Raw genomic sequence first — 19,867 nt, 5'->3', positions numbered from 1 at the left:
CATTATTCTAGGTCCAAAGCAGGGAACTACAAGCTATCTAGATGTGACAAGGAGATGGGACTTTCCAATATGTCCTCCATGGAAAATTTTTAGATACCTTTTTTTAGGAATTCCCCTTACTCATTGCACGTATGTAGCTTGGGGCGAGAGGGAATGTTTATAGCAAGTGGTAACTGTCTTCCTTGATACCTAGTTAAGTCTTTTTGGTTATTGTTTTTTCCTTGGAATAAATATCCTATTAGTCTTCCATGTATTGATTGGTAGTTCAAGTCCAGCTGAGGTCTGTAATGTCTCAGACTTTTATTTCCATGACTGTGCAGGGTTGGATTTAACTCATTTCTTACCAAATAAAAGTGCCAGTGTAATAGACACAGTCTTCTCAGTTTTCACCTCTTTTATGACACTTAGGGGCTTTTTTGAGACCAAAAGAAGGGTCTTGTCTTTCCCAAAAATGTTGCAGTGCAGTAATGAGAGTAGTGAGAAAAATCTCACTTTTCTGTCATTGTATAGGTGGATGATGGATATTTGGCCTCGGTCCCCATTTGAATGATGAGTGTTGCTGGGATCGGAAAGGGGAGGAAGAGAGGGACCAAGTACCAGGCTCAGTGCACCACCTTTGCATTGGTTCCTACACACACGAGTATGTTGACCCCAGTGACCAGTCAAAAAAGCCTCCACATTTACACTAGCTTTTGCTGAGGAAGGCAGACAGTCATGTGGCCTATTCCATCTGATTTTGGGGGTTGAGTCAGTTAAGGCTTAGTTGACATTTTTCAACTCATGCCTTGTAATTACATTTCTGATGGTGTGCAGGGGCCTCAAGATGTGACAGGTCTATTTTTAGGAATCTAAAATAAAAGAAAACAAACAAACTCAGCACATGGGGGGGGGGGGGGGGTGGAGAAAAAAAAGAAAAGAAAAAGCAGGGCTGGCAAGGCAGTGTGGGAGAAATTGTCTCTGCCAGTAACTTGGCTTTAGCTATTCTGGGTCCTGTTGTGCCATGCTTTCCTCACAGGGAATACAGCTGGCTCACACAACCTTCCCAGAGGAGTCAAGGAAACCACTTGTAAACACTTAAACCAGGTTTGCAGAATGCCTCCTTTCCCAACTGCCCCGCACCCACATCACCCCCCAAACCAATGATTGTAACGCACTAAGTAACCTAAGAGCTCAGATGGGATCTGAGCTGGTATTTGGCACCACTGAAATTTTATCGGGTTGAAGCTCAGGTGGAGATTGCACTGGGGCATTTGAGGACAGAAAGTTTTGCTGGCAGTAGAATCAGAAAATTTTGGTTTTGTGATAGCTGGGAAATGAGAGATAGGGACAGACCACTTTGGTGCATGTTCCACTCTGATTGCAAAACAGGCATCTTGAAATAAGGGATCTGCTTAACAAAGATTGCTGGAAACTTTTTGGACCTAGAAACAGCTGAGATGATAGATGAAGAAATGAAATTAAATACCCCTGGGAAACATGCTTTTCACTCTCCCTTTTTATTTTTTCCAAAAATGTTTCCATTTCATAGAAATGTTTATGATTCTGTGGAGGGGGGTGGAAGTGAGACTGTTTTTCCTTGGCAATTTGCAACAATGTTTTTTCTCAGCAACTCTAATTACAATCAGCTGAGTTTGGGCTTGAGCGTACTCAAACATGCAGCCCCCTTTTTAATGACATTTGCCAGGTTTCCAGTACTGCAATACACAAATTTCTTCAAAGGTTAAAATTTGCAGTAAACACAGGCACAGTTTGAAATAGGCATTTCTGAAAGAGAACCAGACACATTCAGGGGGATCTCACACACAGAGAAACATCTAAGAAACCTAAGTTTTAAGATGATCCCAGAACTATTGAGAAATAATGCTACAAGCACCCTAAACACAATGCTTCAACCACTAACAATAATTTTTGTGTTATAAAAGTTACAATACAAAATACAGTGGGAAAAATGCTCGGAGTAGAACTCGTATTACAGGCAGTAACGTCTGTAATTGTAAGGCAGCTTTTGCATCTGTAAGACTGCAGGAAATACAAAGTCTTGAAGACGGTCATCTACAGAGTCCGAGAGACTCCCAGCCAAGCTGTTATTGACTGTCAAGGATATAGGCTCCCTGATGACCTAGACACTTAAAAATATGCAAAAGGCCTTGAGATCCTCTGAACGGATCTTTTATTTCTCTATAAAGACTCCCTGCAAGTAACTCAGATATCCAACCAGCCGGGCAAGGCATCCCACTTAAAACCCAGACTGTGCCACATTGCCTTGCCCCGTGTCTTGCTTTGCAGTCTGAATGCAATCTCACTAAAAGCAGTGGAACCGCAGAAAGTAAGATCTGATACCAAAATGGGGAAGGGGCAGTTATATCTAGCTGAGCGGCTGACAGTAACATTCCTACCCATCTGAAACGCACCAGGACGTGCTACTTGAGCTCTGCTACCAGGTACCTAAGAGGTTGCTGCACCATGTATCATGGGTGTCTCTTTACCAATATCTTGTCCCTAACAATTGCCAAAAAAAAAAAAAAAGGAAAAAAGAAGAGAATTGTCCCATGAGGGTCAATACCAAAGTCAGACTTTTTTGCAGGCTTGGCCCATTGAGGGGGCTCCCAGATGGCTGAGTCTCTCATCTGTCCATCTGAAACACTTGCTATTTCAGCAACAGCCGAGAGCTGTATGCTTCAAAAGGAAGCCCAAGGAACAAGTCCGGACGCTGTCTGTCAGCTGCACAGTTGTTCCAGTTATTTTGTTTGAGCTGTTTTCCTAGGATAAACGTACGTCGTCTCAACATCGTGGCATCCATGGTTCGCCAGGGCTGTGTGCACGTGCAGAGAGGGGCACGTGCTGCTCTCAGCCAGGGTGGTTTTCCTCCTCTTCTTGTCTCAGTCTCATTCTGTTTAACTTTTAAGCTGTCTTTGCTCACTTTGCTAGTCAAAACAGGGCTTTATTTTTCTTCTCTACAATGTGCAAGGCTAGTGCAAGTAGTTAAGAGAAGCAAGCTGTCCTCCTTTCCCAACATCAATACCCTCCTTGCCAACAATAATTATTCTACGCAGGGAGTTTTTCTCCTATTTGCTGATGCATGGGGGGTGTGGTGTTAGTAATGGGATATGCCACCTCTTGATGTTTTCTGGGTTTTCTTAAATGCCACATTTTGACCTATGAGATTGCGGAAAGGATTCTTTGCATTTGTCTGCAAAGCTGCTGGCAAAGCTGCCCCTTCAGCATGTGGCCTGGGTCTGGTACACACCTTGCAGCCTAATTTCTGTTGCATTCTGGCTGCATTTTTTTACACCCATATCACCCTTTAACTCCCCAAGGGGTACTTCTTCTCCACCAAGGAATGAGGTTTCAACTTCTTACACAGAAATGCTTTTGCTTAGACTACTTCAGTAACCAGGACAGGAGCCCTAGCGTAGCTACTCAGCAGAAAACATTTTCAGTAGCTCTCTTTGCCCGCAACGTAACCTTGGGGTTGCGATTTGGTACATTTACTGGCTTCAGCCGTTACTCAGAAGTGCTCAGAACATGTAAGATTAGGCAGCTGATGTTACTGGGAAGAAAAAGGGCTTTCTTTCCCTTCCCTTGTTGCCTAGACGTCTGTCTCCTTCCCTTAATCTCTGTGTTACCTCCCTCAGGTGACACAAAGACCTCCTTCAAGAGGAAGGCTTTCCTAGCTTTGATGAGGAATTTTTGAAGAAACTTGTGTAAAGGACTTACTTACAGTGAGACTTGGCCCAGACTGGAGGCCTTTATTAATTTAACTAGATTCTACCAAATTATAGGGGTCTTGGAAACTAAATTCAGTTTCTAAATTACTTTGCAAGTAGGACATCAATGGGGAATTCAGTCACATCTACGAGCTCATCAGGAACAAAAATCCTTACCTGGGGAGCAATCCCCTATTGTCTTAACATCCGTGAAAATAATCAAGCTAACCTTATTCAGCTTTAGTCCCCCTTCTGCAAGGCTGCCAGTCTAACCACTTCACCAACAGCACTGCCAGTTCAGCATTGTCCATGGTAACGGAGCTGTACCACTTCGGAGAGAAAGCAGGATGGGTAGATGTGTAATTGTGAAGATTCTGAGTTGCTCCTGAGATCCGGAAGGTTTCTGGGATATATATCACCTCTTACTCTCTTTGGTGTATCATCAACCCTGCTTCAGCAACATTTTCTGTCATGGTTATTAAGTTTCTCTAATTGTTTTGGGTTTTTCTCGGGCCGATCAACGATAGATTGCACAGGGAGGCTGCAGACGATGTACAAAATAGTCTGCTTGCTTCACAGATGGCCGAAGCGGAGCAGGAATTTGCTCTGCTATGCTTTGTTGGGGTTTTGGAACCTGAACAGAAATCAAAGCTCAGTCCTACCATGGGGAGCTTTGTGTCTGGCTGGGCACAACCCTGAATGATAAACAGTTTGTAACAGGGATGATAGTGGTGGTAATTGTGAAGGAAGGTCATGCTGACAGGTGGGGACAACAGCAAACGTTCGCTCTTGTACGTGAAATACCAGCACTTGCTTTCCCCACTGATGTTACATACTGCTTTCTCTAGATACCATCCTCACAGACTGGTGCCTCCCCCAGACCTCACTGGTAGATGGGACAGGAGTAGCAGATGATCTCCCCTTTCTCCCGCCACGCATGGGGGGCTGTTGGGAGACCCTTGGTTCATAATAAATCAGTTATGGTTGACGGTGGGCTCATGCTTCCTTGGTGTAACACTCAAACCAGGTAGAACTGGCAATTCCTTCTAGTCATCTCTGCCCCTTAGCAATTCTCCTTCCCTTCAGCACAATGGGTAAATGTGCCTTGCTTTGATTTGGCTGCGGGGCAGAGATCCGAGGGAGATCTGGGATTTAGTTTGTCTCTGCTCAGGAGTGGGGGCACCGATTTCTTGCCTGGGCGCTCGCTCCTCTGAGCCCTTTCCTCTACCAAGAAGAGCCCCCCACCAGCCACATTTGGAAAGCAAAGCTTGTTCATAGCAGGTCTGTAACTAAACCCAAACTGCCCCCTTTCTGGCTCTTGAACCCCTTCTGTGCTCACTTAGCCCAAGGTTTGTGTACACAGGCTGGCTTGACCCTGGGTAAATACAGCAACTTCGTATTTTTCTTGCTCTCAGGTCAAGAAAGCAAGGTGGGAAAGGCATAACAACATGTTTCTCTCACCTCCTTCACCAGTACCAGAACGTTTTGCAAGCACTTACCTGTTACCCAGTAAACCACTGACATCCACTGTGTCTGTTTTTTGTTCCCTCTCCCTCACCCCAAGTTCTCTCAGCTCATTAAAATCTTCAACTCGCTGGGTCCTGAGAAGTTCCCCCTTGTGGAGCAAACGTTCTTCCCGAGCCATAAGCAGATGGTGAGTACCTTCGCTTTCTTCTGTTGCCAGCATGGATGGGGGAGAAGCAACGAATGTGAGCTGGGCACGAGAGATGGCGGTGGGTATGCTGGGAGGATTCTCAATTTTACTTACAGAGAATTACTAGCTAAAAAGCAATATGCAAAAAAAGCACTGCTTGGGAACCTCTTTCCTTTCTTGCCCAGCCCTCCCCCGGGTCATGTATGGACTCTGAAAAAATGAACATTGAGACCAGGCTCAAAACCAAAGCAAAAATCCATCATAAAATCTGGTCGACAAAGGCTCATCCCTTAGAGCAAGGAATCACTCTATTCAGATAAAGCAGATTTTTTTCCCCTGCCTGGAATTGTTTGTAATACGTTGATGATTTGGGATATGGGCCGTAAGAGATGTTTGTTTCACAGTGTCGGTTTGCTTGGGCTGTCACGTGGTTGCCATCCACGAAACATCTATCACTCAGCCTCACTAGGTACTCAAAGTAAATTGGAGTTCTTGAAAAAGAGTTTGTTTCAGCTTGTAATGCTTCCTTTGCACAGTGGCTCTGGGGTCTAGTCTTCCTGTCAACAACAAAACACTCAGTGCCCTGTGTGGCTACTGGGCACCGTACCAAACTCTTAGGGCACCTTCCAAAGAGATCTGCGTAGGTGCATGTAGTCCTGGAGAACACAGCAAAGTGAGTGGCTTTGTTTAAAACTGTTGATGCCTCTTGTTTTCCCTGGCTTAAAAGGATGACTAGTCCTTCATGAAGTTTTGCTCCCAACTTACATCCATGAATTAGTGGCTCTTCTTACCTGGCTGAGGTTTTGATGAGACCCTGTGTGAACCATGACCCCCCCCCCCCATGCAAGCCACTGGCTGGCTGAGCTTATTTCCCACGCTTGATTGTGAACTCGAGCAGCATTGGCAGTCTGAAGATTAGGGTCGTTGAGATGTCAAACTAGAGCTTAAAAACATTCAAGCCCCTCTTTTCTCACACGCTTGTTGCAACACTGTGGGCCAACTGCAATGCCTAACAGGATGTAGGTACCTGATGGTGGATACAGGCACCTAGTGGGAGTTTCAAAATTAAAAAGGAAGTCTCGTTTAGGTTTTTGTGAAAAAAAATCCCACCAGTGCTCGCTAGGTACCTGAATACCTTGAAATGCTGGTCCTCCATCTCTCTGTTCCAATACTCTGTTCTCAACTGTGTGGGCAACAGCACTTCCATACTTCACAGGCACGTCATGAAGGTTAAGTACAGTCATGAAATGCTGCGGTAAGAGTTGTATTATCATTTAAGACATAAAGAAATGAATGGTCCTTAAACACTATGTGACAGTTTGTTGCAGACTTTTAAGACAAATTAATTGATAAATCCTGTTGCATTTAATTCCTGCTGATTTATACAGAGGGTTTTGTGACATATGTAATGCTTCAAGGACAATTGTGACTTTGTCTGATCATCACATCAGGAATGGTGTTTTTGGAAGGCTTGATTAAGGTTTTCATTGCAAATACATTTGCTAACAGTTTTAGCATTAATTTCTTGTCTGGAAATCTGATTCTTGATTCCTCAGCATGTAAATGCATTGTTACCAGCATAGTAGTTTGGTTTAACAGAGCACTGATCTTAATTTCACGTATTTGTCACCTTTATAACTGATCACCTACTTGGAGATGGTATTGCTTATTTGCAGATGCTTACTGCTTACTTCCAGAAGAAAACAGGAACCTATTGAAGTGTAGATAATCTCATCTGAACACAAACACTATTGTTGACATGCAATTTTGAGTAATCTGGTTTAAATCAGTCACTTTCCAAACATTTACACAAGCAACAATCCATTAGGGCAAATTCAGGCCAGCCCTTTCCAGGTGGGGGGTCTGCCTCACAGAATGAATCTACCCAACTTCTCAAGATCTTTTCTGGGTGCATCTTCACAGTATCCCGGTCTGTGAGAGCCTGAGAAGGCAAGCGCTTACACCAAGCAAGCTCCATTGCAGTCGTCACTCCACCAAGTACCTGTGAATGTCGCTAGCCCACTGTGGATCAGCTTCTCCCTGTGTCAGATAGGAATATAATGATCCCCCTTTCCCACTCTTTTTCTTCCCTTTCCTGGAGGCATTTTCAAGCTGTACCAGTCAGCACTCGTAAAAGACGCTGTGGTCCTTTGATGGCTGACCCCCTGGAAGTGTTTATAACTACTGTTATGGTTATACCTCTTTGCAATGTGGTATACTTTAAGCAATGAAGTTCTCACATAAGAGATCCTCATCCTTCTATGTCCAAAACTCTCCAAAGCTTACTTTCTAAACCTTTGGATTAAACATAGAACAGAATTTAAAATCTGTTTCCTTCTTTCATCTGTGTAGAGAATAGAGATTTTCCTCTAAGTAAAAAAGTGAGATAAAGGAAATTTCTAACAGTAGGCCCATTCTTGTGAGCATTTTAATTTAATTGAAAGCGCTTTTTCTGAAGCTTCCTTCTCATGACAAGGCATTCTTAACCAGCCTTAAACAGTAAGCCTAAAGAGAGGACACAAGGCTCTGACACTTCACAGCAGAAACGATCCAAAAGATGAATCTCTCTTCCCTTTGCCATGGGCATGTACCTTTCAACCCTCCCGCCGGTGATTAGTTTACTGGAAATAAGAGCAAGCTGGGAACTGTTCTTCTAAGGCCCTACTGGTACTACAGGACAGCCATAATGCCTGCCTTGCTCTGTAGTGACCCCCTATGGCCAGTTAACAACTGGGATACATTAACTTCAAAAGGGATTTTTCACCTCTCCTGGGCTTATGACCCCAATAACAAATCTTAGAGAGAGCAACCTCTTAAAAAAAGGGAGGGACTGCTGGAAGGATCTTTGCCAAAGCACAAGAATTGCCAGAGGTGGAATATCTGTTTTGGGCCCAATAAAACGGTATCAAGAAAGGGAAGGAAATAATGAATAAATCCACTTGCAAATCCATTTGTGTACATTTGAAGTGGACAGAAACTAATATAAGTGAAGCAGAGACAGAATGTCTGTGATAGAAATAAAACCACTTTACTGTTTAGAATAAAAGGACACTATAAAAAGTGAACATTATGCAACATTACCTTAAAAGACAATATACATTCACTGAATATAAAATTTATAAATAACATGGAGGAAAACTGTAAACAGTGCTAGAAAATTTAGCAACAAATACATTCCTTCTGGACAAGATTTTTCACACGGGTTTGGTTCCCTCCCCAAGTTTCCATGACTATCAGGAACAGCAGAGTGGCTCTATGAAGGAAAGACAGTGTCAGAGAGAAAAAGCCAGTACAGGCAAAGCAGCAGCACACGTTTAGTGGACTTTTAAGATTTTTCTCAAGACTGGTAGCCCCAAAAGCCACTTATTCTAAAAAAGACAAAAAATTTTTGCAGTTCCCTCAATTTTGTTCTGTCCTTCTAAGCTATAAAATACATTTTAAGTGAGATATACTTTCAGAGACATCTGAAGGAATAGGAACTTGTTCCCATGGAGGCCTTTACTTCAAACAGTCTTTACTGTAAAAAATGCAACAGTATGTTTCCTATCACCGTGAGACAGCATTTCACTCTGTCCAAGTATGAATGGGATACAGCAATATATTTAGGTTTCAGAATTATCCCACCTAAAGGGCCATGTAACTCTTCAAAACATGGGAAATTTAGACCTAAAATGGCAGTTCTGTCCCATACAGGGGAGGGGGAAGCCTCCCACAAGAGCGCATTATTCAAGGTACTCCATGCACAGATGTCCTCCTGCTCTCTACCTCCTCCATTTTGGAAAAGGAAGTTTTAATCCAATCTTTCCCAAACTCTCAATGTATTTTTCATATTTTCTGTAATTCTAAAGGGGAAAACACTCTCAAGCAAATAAGGAAAAAATATTTATAAATAAGAAAGCGAAGACCAGCAGTCTAGAAATGAGCTATGCATTTTAAAAGGTACTGTTACTAACGCTGGTATATCTAAATCATGGAGGGGGGGAGCCCTCATCTTGTACATGTCCAAAGGTCGCGCTCACATGAGCTGTGCCATTGACAGTTCTCTGACCTTAGGTTATGGGGTGAAGTGAGGAGCATGTCAGAGGTGACAGGAAGATATTTGTGCTGCTGCAAGCCACTGGTATGCTCCATAGCCTAACATTTTGGGGAGAATTTCACACCTGCCTCCTCACATCTCCATGCCTGGTGTTCCCATATATTGAATGGCCTGCTGTAAGGAGGGAGAGAGTTTTGTCCATTGGCAGGCAGAAGTGACTTAGCAAGACAGAAGAAAGGAGAGCAGATAGGAAGGAAGAAGTCTTGGAGTCTGATTTAGAGCCTGTTCAATCCGTTTAATGGCTCCCTCCCACTTCAAGGGAGCCTTCAGTCAGGTTCTGAATGCAAGCACAAGCTAAAGCTTAGCCCAAGAAATGTATGTATGTCCCTGATAGCATGCACAGAAACAAAATTAAGAAGTCTCCCAAAAGAAATGTATTTTTACTGGATTCTTCCCCCTCCTTTTGCCTCCACATTTTTAAAAGCCTTAACAACTGTTTCTTTACACAGCAAGGGGAAAGATTTGCTACCAAACCCCCACCCCTGCCGGTCTAGCTGTCTGCATCTCAGAAATATTTTACCGTCTGCAATATAAAATGGGAATATGCTTCATTTTCTGGTAATGCATCTGCTGTTTTGTTGTTTACAAAGCACATAGCTACATTATATCCTACTTAGGGACACAAGTCCTCATAGTATTAGAATGCAAATATTTTCACAATAATTTGAGTGCAATACTGTGATGTCTCAGCTAGCTAAATGAATCAGTGACAGGTAAAATATGCAGAGCTGCAGTTTAATGAAAATTCAAATCAACACTTCACTGCATCGAGGGGCATTTTCATTTAGCCTTCCAAAGCCATGAAAAGTGGCTGCAGCTCAAAGCGACGTCAGCTTTGCAAAGTCGCCTTGAGCTTGCGGAGGGCCATTTCCAGCGATGCTGACTCCACACGATGCAAACAGTGAGGGTGGCGAGGCCGGCTCCACTCTGCCCTCAGTGACCCTCGGAGGTTTTGTCAGCCGTGCACAGCTCAAACAGAGATTGCTCCACTGTGCCCAAAGCCCATCCCCGTACTCTGCCCAAAGGGGCAACGTTCTGACCCACCACCTGATCCTATGATGGGTGCTGTGAAGCACCCTACTCTCCCTCTCATCTCCAACCCATAATTTAGGAGTAGTCACAGGGAAGAGGACTTAAGTGTTCCAAGCCTGAATCACAGGAAAATCCAACAGACTTCGAATGTGTTTTGTGCTGCGTTGACACTCAGAGCAGATGAAAAAAAAATACACAGCAGACCTAGGCACCTCTTACATCAACTCTTTGAAAATGCCCTTTAAAGTTCATGTTAAAAATGAAGCTACGCTCTTTTTGCTGCAATAATTCATCTAGTAAATGGGGCATTTCGGGGCACGTACGTCTGGCAGAGCTCTGGTAGCACGCAAGGAACATAAAAATGCATCAGGGCCCATCTCAGACACCCTTTCCTTTCCATTTGGCAAAAGAGGTCCCAAACAACTCTCCAGTAATGGAGGTCACTGACTGTAAAATGCTGTATTGCCCCAAGCTGGAATCACTGCAACATTTTTTCCTGCTGGTGGCAGCTCTGCTTTCTAAGTGGAATGAACTGAAGATATATGGAAACTTAAGATAAATAACCATAATAATACAAAAATGAAGTTAAGCATAATCTTCTCCCTGCCCAAGCCCTCCCCATCCAAAACTCAGTCACCCATTTCGTCAGCACCCCTTCTTCACCATCATTAAAACTTAAAATACTTTTATTTGATAAGAAAAATTATATTATAGTTTTCTTAATAAAAAACAAAATAGAACGAAAAAACTTCTCCAGTCAACAGCAAAGCACAAGACAGTAAGGCTCCTCCTCCCACATCACTGCAGGACATGGTATGAGCACATGCACAGAGCTATGCTTAACAGTGCCTAGAGGGAAACACAGCACTTGACACAGAAGGAATCCTCTGGGCAGCTGAAATTTTATGATCCCAGCCAGCACTTATTAGGAGACCACTTTTCCTTGCCTAGCCCCCCCACACACTTCCTTTTACTATATAAACAAATGCAGCTAGTGTAGCTGCAGGGGAGGAACTGTGGTGCAAGGAGGTACAGAGGAAACAATGACTGTAGCCACTACTGCAGATACACTGGAGCTTCAATATCTTAAAAACAACTCACTGACTCGGAATGTCAATATTTCTGTCTTTAAAACACAATCAAACCATTCTTTTAACACCAAAAAAACTCCACGTCCTGTCAAAAATAGCTTATGTCATTATGTGTATATACATCTTAATTCAGCAAAACACTATTTTGGCAATAGACTTTTTTTATAGTAAGAGCTCTAGCAAGTCTCCCCTTTCCCTCTTCCATGTGATTGATTTACAGTTAGTATTTTTGCATCTGTTTGGTTCAAGGTGTTCACAAGCTGGTTTTGCTGTTGAAGCTAAGCTGCAAAAATTTCAGGGGCCAATGCTGCTCAAAACAGGATGGCACAGCACTTCTTCTGCTCTGCTGTAGGTGGATTTACCTCCCTGAACATAGGGGATGGGGCTTTTGTTTTTTCAACAACAACAAAAATACAAAATACTCTCTCTTTTGTTCTGGGGAAAGCCAGAACTTCAAATGTGCTGTTGCATTCACACTGTGACTGAATTAGCTAGGACAATCAGTCAACAATGCTTTTACCAGATGATGTGGTCAGACACACCAGGTGAATTCTCCCACTGCTGGAGTCAATCACATTGCCAATCTCTCCCATAAAGGAGGATTTCTTTCGGACGTCATTTTTTCCAGAGTTTAGGCTGGGTTTCTTTTCAGTTTGTTTCATTCGCCAATCTGATTAATGAAACCTGTTTTCCTTCAAATAGATTTGTTGATGTATTTTCAGCACTTAGTGCATGAGGAGGGGTGACGGGAAGCCAGCGCACAGAAGAATACAGTGCCTAATTGGCATCGTTTTTAGATTTTTGTTTTCCTAAAAAAATAGAGATTATATCACTACAGCTAATGATACATGTAAGAGAGCAAGAGCTCCATCTTTTTTCTTTTTTTTTTTCTTTTTTTTTTTTTTTTCCCTCCCATTTTTCCCTCTGGTGTGCAAAAGTAAGCTCCCAAATGTCGTCTGATCAAAATGAGTGGTATCAAAAAATGGAAAAGGTGATTACAAATTCAGTAAGGTAGCACAGACTTTTTTTCTTTTCTTTCCTTTTTTTTTTCCTTTTCTTTTTTAAGTGTTCGAAGTGCTAAAATTTGCATGAAAACAGGCACTAATTTCATTGTCATCATCATGATCTGGTAAGAGTTAGTGTCCAAAGGAAGATCAGCCACAAGTAAGGGAGAGGGGAGATAAGGAAGGGATAGTGTACTCAGGGATCTGTGGCATTGATTATCGTTTTGTCTGGAGGTGCCCATCCTCTATACCAGCTGCAGTAACCTTCCACCCTCTGGATGCAGGCATAGTGCTTCGCTTGGTATCCTGAGTGGCCGAAGTTGGAGAGCATATCTGTCCAAATACACTCATTCTTGGAGGTGGCAAAGCAGGGCAAATAGTAGCAGGGCCTGATCTGCAATTGTAAAAAGCAATCAGGTAAGGCTACATGGAAAAACAACACTATATAAAATACCTTTTTACCAGAGACAAGGGATTCAAAATTCCACTCCCTCAAACCTTGCTTACTAACCCAAAATTCAGCCTCAGTTCAGTAAGAATATAATCATGTGCTTAGCTTTACATACACAGGTAATTCCAGAGTCAAAAGGGCTGTTCAGGTACAGAAAAGTTGAGCTTGTGTCTATGTTTTTGCAGGCCTGGGGCCATGAGCAAAAAATCTTAGTGCCAGTGCCAGGCTGTGAGGTTTTAAGCACTCTAAATGTTTACACAGGAAAAAAGCTGGACATATCTTGCCAAGCCTGTGGTACCTGATTTCGTTCTCTGTAAATGATTCTGCATGGATTCTGAGATCCTTCCCCAACCCCAATTAACTCCAACAGGGCATTAAAAAGGCATAGACTGCATTTTTACGTGATTGTCTCTTCTCTGGTCTCAACACTAAAGCTGAGCTTTACTTTTTCCCTGTAAAAATTGTTGTCCTCCTTTTCTCTTCCTGACTGTTCACCAGCATCATTGATATTACCAGCCAGGGGAAACTGAATTCTAGGGTTTGAATGTCTTAATGCCACCTAATTAGAGACACACATACCTTGCATCCACAGCCCAGATGATAACGATGATTCAGTCCTTTACGCTGGGACAGAGTCAGCCGGTCCCATTTCTCATACCAGTTGCACAGGCCAGTGTAAACCTTCCCTTCATACACGCGGCCTTGAAAACAGAGACATGGTCACAAGTTAGCACTTCTCAGCTCCAGCACTTTTCTCGTTTCCTGAGATCGCTAATGCTCTCAATATGTTTGGCTTCAGTCACTGCTCAGCAACTGCTTTCTTTTTATTAACTGGTTCAGGAATCTCTGGCCAGCAAGATTACAGCACTTCTGCAAGTTAGGAGTGTTGTGCCAGCTGTAAGCACCAGCAACAACATGCAGGTGACTAACGCTGTCAAGCTCCTCTCAACAACAGAGCAAAGTGAATTGACACCTTCACTAGAAATAAGACTTGGCAACTGTCACACCTCTGTCTCCTTGCATCCCCCATCTCAGCAGCCTGCATTCCTCCTGCTCATTCCAAAAGGTATCTTCCATTTCTGGCGCAGCTGAGTAGCAACCAGTTCCCTGTGACAGACATGCCAGCTCAGGTATGAATTGACAGCTGTGGACTGTCATACAGCATATTTGTCACAACATCGCTGGGTGTAAGAGATACTTTAGGAAAGAGAAGGAAATCTGGAGAGTGAAAAGACTCTCAGCATTAAGGAGTCTTAACACCTGGGAAGCTGCATATGGAGCTGTCTACACACCTGCCCATGTCCTTAGCAGGTGTATGTATAGAACAGAAGATGTTTTGATCATGAAGGACACTGTCCTTACCTGTAATCAGATATTGGTACTTGTTGACCTCCAGCTTGACTCCACAAAGACTCTCAGAGGCTTCTGTGTAGATGTACTGAACATGTGGCATTATCTGGAAGCCCCTGTACATCTAAAGAAAGAATAAAAATGCTTTACATCATCCTAAGATGACAACTTTCACTTTGATTCTTTACAACCTACATTCCTAGACTGTGGTGGCAAGCAGTGAACTTTTAGTGTTTACAAGGGTGAAGGACTAATGGCACTATCTGGACTCTGATGGAAGTCGCCCCACCAGATCTGCTGGTAAAGCAGAACACGCACCTGCTAACAAGCCATTGCAATTCAGCACAGGGACCACTTTTCCCCACTCGCATTAGTTCCAGTGGCACTGAGTGAGCAAAGCGCCAACACTGCAAGCTCTGCCAACATCCTGAACAATTTTTTCCCATATATAGCTCATAATTAGGGAGAAATTAAATTAGTTCAAGTTTGGAATCTTTCTCCTTCATGTGATTTAAACAATTTCTTCTGAACTAAGGGGTTTTTCTTTTAAACAATGACCCTATTTTCCAGTGTTGCTGCTCTAAGACTTTCAAACCTTTGGCGCTTGATCTAAGTCATCAAGCCAGACACCTCCTTCTCAAACACCTAGCATACACAACCCCTGCTGACCTCAGCAAGGATTTAATGTTTCTCTAACTAAATGGATGCAGAAATAGAATCCTACTCCATCCCCTAAAATTAGCCCAGTACTGACGGGCGCCATAAAGAAAATATCATGTATACATAATTCCTCTACACTCCTTCTCCTTTTTCATAATCTTTCTTACAGTTCAGTTTAATTGAAATATGAACCCAAAGATATAGAGGCAGTTGGATTCAGTCAGAAATTAGCATGTGTCCCTATCTGACCTGACCTTACGCTACAGTTTAGGGAAACTCATGCCCACCTGTTAGTAGCATAGTGAAGTCCGCCCATAGCAATGAAACAACTACTGCATGTGTACACTGGATGCAATAAAACATATCCTATTTTTGAAACATTGAGGATTACTTTCCCCAAAATGTCATCTTTAAAATTTGGTTATTTTTTCTAAGCATTCAGTCTCTCTTTTTCCTCCACCAACTGTATGAATGACCAATGTTTAGAAGTTCAAGGAAAACAATAAGAGTCAGAAAGAATCACAGTTTCATAGCATTTCCCAGCCTATCCTTTTTTCTGTCAGCTTTACTGATAGAGAGCACATTCACATTCAGATTAACTGTAAATATTACAGTGAGGCGAAAGAGAAAGAAAAATCCCAAACAATCCCAGAGCGATAGATCCTTGCTGCTGTGTCACCTGAGCTGTGGTATTCTCCTCCAGGCTGTATTCTATTTCTTGAAGTCCCCTATTATCCCAGGGCACTTCACTATTCCCCCACCTCCTTTAAAAACAACAAATCTTTTTGTTTCTGAAAGAATGTCTGTTGCTTTAATGGATTTTATGCTAGGTCCAGATACTGCATATAAAAATATAAAGAACTACTATTAATTCTGCTATGCTGAGAGGTCAAACTATCTTCTGGGCATCCACGGAATGTCTGCTGGGTTTTTTTTTCTCCTTAGTTATATTACCCCAATCAGCATATTCTTACACCAGTATCACAACTCAGTTAACAGCACTGCTGTGCACAGTAAAAGACACGCAAAAGGGTTTGCATTTTCCAGCCTTTCTTCTAGACCCAGCAAATATGCAAGGAAAGCATTTTTTTAAATTAATCATACTGTATCAACAAAAGCTCACAGATCATGTTTGGAATACACTATTGTGTCTGTAAGTGAGCAAAGTCTTTCAATGAATATGGAAGAACTGAATCTTGCCTAATCTGTACTTTATCCCTGCAATTTTCTTGGTATGGGATGACCTACTCAGATTTTCCAATTACGCTCAAGATAGCTTGGAGATCTAGGTTCTGGCACAAGCATCCTGTCTGTCCTTGGATGTGTTATTTAGCCCTCGGTACACTTTTGTTCCTCATCTGTAAAACTTGCTTCCCAAGGATACTGTGAGGAACGGCACATAGAATAAAGATTATGTGTTCAGACCCCATTCTAGAGGGTGTCACACCACAAGCTATGATAACAGTATCTAAGCAGATAAGACTAGCTAAGATAAGAGCTGAGGCTGCCCAGTCTCTCCAGGCAGTGCGTTATCTACACTGCAGAGAGCTGTATGCTGTGCATGTGCAGTACAAGTGATCTGTCACCCAGAGTGGTAAGCTCCAAGTAGTGTTGGGCTATAAAGTCTACACGTGCACAGGCATGCTTTGAGCTCATTCTCTCTTCGAGCCCCTTGCAGAAAGGGCTACAAGCCAGACTAATCATTCCTCTGAGAAGCTGCTCAGGCCCTTCCTACAGGACCCTTACAGTCCTCACTCCTCGCACCTTCTGCACCATCGAGCTCAACGTGACTGCCTATGAAGTAACTAGTGATGCTGAACTGGGGTTTGGTTTTAAACTCCTGGACCTAATTCCCTGTTCACATTACCATCGGGGACACCACTGTCAGGGTTGCTGAAGGAAGCGTGCTCTGCCTCTCAAAAAGCACTTCAGCTCACCCCTCAGTGACCCTCATCAATGCTAGCAACTGTCACGCTAATTGACCCAGTGCTGGGGGCAGACAGGGCCTGCCTCATCCTCTGATGACTAAAGAAAATTCACCATGACCTTGGTTCTCAGGGGAGGAAAAAGAAAATTTGGCAACAGGGAATCTTCTACAAATGCCTTCTTTCAAAACAAATAAAACAATACCTTAAGCATTATTTTTGGATACACAAAATATCCTGGAAGTGCTATTAGGCCAGTCAGAAGAAAACCAACCATAAAGCTAGCCTCTCTCCTAACTGCTACCCTCAGAGTCCTCCTGTCACCACAAATGTGTATTTTCGGAAGCATAATGACAGGGAACAAAGTATTAGCAAGCATCACATGGTGGTGTCTGCTAGTGCTACTCTATTTCCAGCTGTGTCAGCATTCGCCTTAGCAGCCCCCATACTGCCTCAGAAATGCACATGCAAATCCTGTGGTGGTTCCTGCCGCATGATTAACTTCACCCTGTGATACGATGTTCCTCCCTCTGTCCCTCCCATGTGAGGTCACGCTAGATACCAAGGCTTGGAGTTATCTTGCCTAACCCTCAGCTACCTGAAATTTAGGCGCTTCATATGAATTAGGCATCCTCTCTAGTCAAACGCCAAGAACGGGCACCTCCAGCGCAACTCAGCCCATCCTAAAGTATCTGTCTACACTAGTGGGCTGAATTACAATTCAGTGGTTCCTGTCTTTCTCCACTGACAATCAAGAGAGCCTGAAAGACTCAACACCTCATTTTAGTCTGTCTAAAATTAAACTAAATTAATCCCACCACACTTCTTTCCTCTCGGGACTATCACGTTTCACCCCTTAGACTCATTTTACAGATTAGCAACAAACCAAGGAAAGCCTCCTTGCTTCTGGCAGCCTGTGCAGAGTGCTGCCATGGTCAACCAGGACTGTTTGTGCACATGGAGTAGAAATATCTTATCTCCCTGTTTCCTTTGCAGTTTCCTGAAATAGGTTTGGGCCCTTCTCAGAATGCACTGCAGCATCACAGAACACGTGGGGGTTAGATCAGTCCTGTGCCGATTTCTGACATGTGATCTTGAAATATTGGGGGAGGCAGAGGTTGCTTGAAAAAGCACAAGGCCTTTTCAGACAACAAACGTGAATGCTAGAAAGCCTGGCACTATTCTGTGCCTGTGCGCTGACCTTGTGCTCCAGTCCAGGCCCCAAGCTCATTTGGTTGTGAAATTCAGCAACGATTTCAGGAGTGTTAGTGAGAGCAAGAATCAGCCACAGCAAACTCCAAGTAACCCATGAAAAAATACAAAGATTGTTTGTTGCCTTGTAAGGCTCTCAATGCTTTTCACAGGCAATTCAGTACACACTGGTAGACTAAATGCTTGTTTATTTTTCATCAGCAGGTGCAGATGGGTTTATAGGTGGCCAGAAAACACTGACACGTTAGTTTTATCTTCAGACTTGTTCCCATGCAGCTGTGCAGAGCCATAGGCCTCCTTAGTTTTCTTTTCAGCAGGAGGACAGTCAGCTTTCATTGGGGCGAGCAAGGGAAAGATTTGCTGTGTCATTCTGAGCTCCCCCACTGTATGGAGCTGAATCCCTCTTTATACTGAAGTCTCTAAGCTCAGCAGTAAGACAGCAGGGTTTCAAAGAAGACACTTTGTTTGCTTATCAAGAACTATGTGCTCTGGACATTCCAGTTCTACTGAGCACTTGACTGCTTCAGGTTCCTTCCTGCTAAAAGTCGCAGTTAAATGTGCAATGCAACAGCTCACCAGCCCACCATCTACGTAGCAGCCATAGAGGCGGTTTGACCAACACACGATTTCCACTTTAAAATCACTCTTGCTTTTGTTGGACACATAGCTTCCTAACAAAACACTGTGGAGCTGCTCCTGCAAAAAGGCAATTGTTCTTTTGTGGTCTCAGCACGAGGACATTGCAGATTACTGCAGTATCTGCTGTAAACACCCTGGCCCTGTGCTGCAGAATAACCCAATGAAAACAGCCAGGACAGGCTCAGGCATCTTATTTAAAGATTGACACAATGGTGGCTCTTGACAATAGAGTGGCTGCTGCTCCACTCAACGTGCTCACCTGGCCTGTGCTCCTCCCCATGCAAGCAGACACAGAGAAGCCTTTTCTATTCGTAGCAGGGACACTGCTGCAGGCTCCTAGGTCAGAGGAGGAAGGCTTAATGCTGTTCCAGAGATCTCTGACGCTGCAGCTCACTGCCTGACAACGGGACAGGCTGCATCATTAGTTACGAGAGAGGCTAGTGTTATGGTTGGTAAAAGGTAGTAGTTCATTTTGGGGACTACTGTTATTCTGGATCACCACTGGACCCTGTTCATGGTCATATGTTGGGAAGCGCCAAACTCTTGGAACTGAGTAGGAGAGAAAGTACAGGCCCCGGACAGACCAGGATGAAAACAGAAAAAAAGTTGATGAAGCCACTGCAGCATGTGGATGTTGAGTAGTTTTGTGAAATGGTGTACATTTGCTGAGCTGGAGAGTGACAAAACTGGACAAGAACAGCACAGAGTGCTGCAAGCCTGATGAGGCCAGGGACGGCCATCAAAAAACCAAACAAACAAAAAAAGGAGCGGTAGCATTATCTCACTGTTGCCAACATAACCAGTTGTCTTCTTTACAAATACAAGTTGATCAACAAATATTTATTTCCTTTTGAATCTTAAAAAGAAATTTTTAAGATTAAGGAAATTAGTAAGCCCAGCATCTCATGCTCTCTTATTCAAAGTGCTAGCATTCCACCCTAGTGGAAGAGCCATGCCAGGACCAGATTTGGCTACGTGTGCGGTTTTGCGACAGCTTATGAAACAGGCTTTGCGTCTCCTCCTCCCAGCTTTCGTGCTTAGCTATA

At 43.3% G+C, this 19,867-nt stretch overlaps 2 protein-coding genes across 4 annotated transcripts in view; one reads left to right on the top strand and one right to left on the bottom strand.

Moving 5' to 3' along the window:
* SYN3 (synapsin III) overlaps window positions 1–19,867 on the top strand; it is a 264,723-nt gene that overhangs the window by 122,655 nt on the left and 122,201 nt on the right. For all 3 annotated transcript variants that reach the window (XM_049822562.1, XM_049822561.1, XM_049822560.1), the window contains one exon: window positions 5,272–5,361. In XM_049822562.1, coding sequence (XP_049678519.1) covers window positions 5,272–5,361 — 90 coding nt within the window. The remainder of the gene's footprint in view (window positions 1–5,271; window positions 5,362–19,867) is intronic.
* Window positions 8,365–19,867, bottom strand: part of TIMP3 (TIMP metallopeptidase inhibitor 3) — a 39,486-nt gene continuing 27,983 nt past the window's right edge. Inside the window, exons 3-5 of the mRNA XM_049822566.1 lie at window positions 14,398–14,509; window positions 13,615–13,736; window positions 8,365–12,978 (exon numbers count right to left, since the gene is read on the bottom strand). Of these exons, the coding sequence (XP_049678523.1) occupies window positions 12,781–12,978; window positions 13,615–13,736; window positions 14,398–14,509 (432 nt within the window). The 3' untranslated portion in view covers window positions 8,365–12,780. The remainder of the gene's footprint in view (window positions 12,979–13,614; window positions 13,737–14,397; window positions 14,510–19,867) is intronic.

This window comes from Accipiter gentilis, chromosome 18 (assembly GCF_929443795.1).
Source record: "Accipiter gentilis chromosome 18, bAccGen1.1, whole genome shotgun sequence".
Classification (NCBI taxonomy): domain Eukaryota; kingdom Metazoa; phylum Chordata; class Aves; order Accipitriformes; family Accipitridae; genus Astur; species Astur gentilis.
This window is presented reverse-complemented; position numbering and strand designations above follow the sequence as displayed.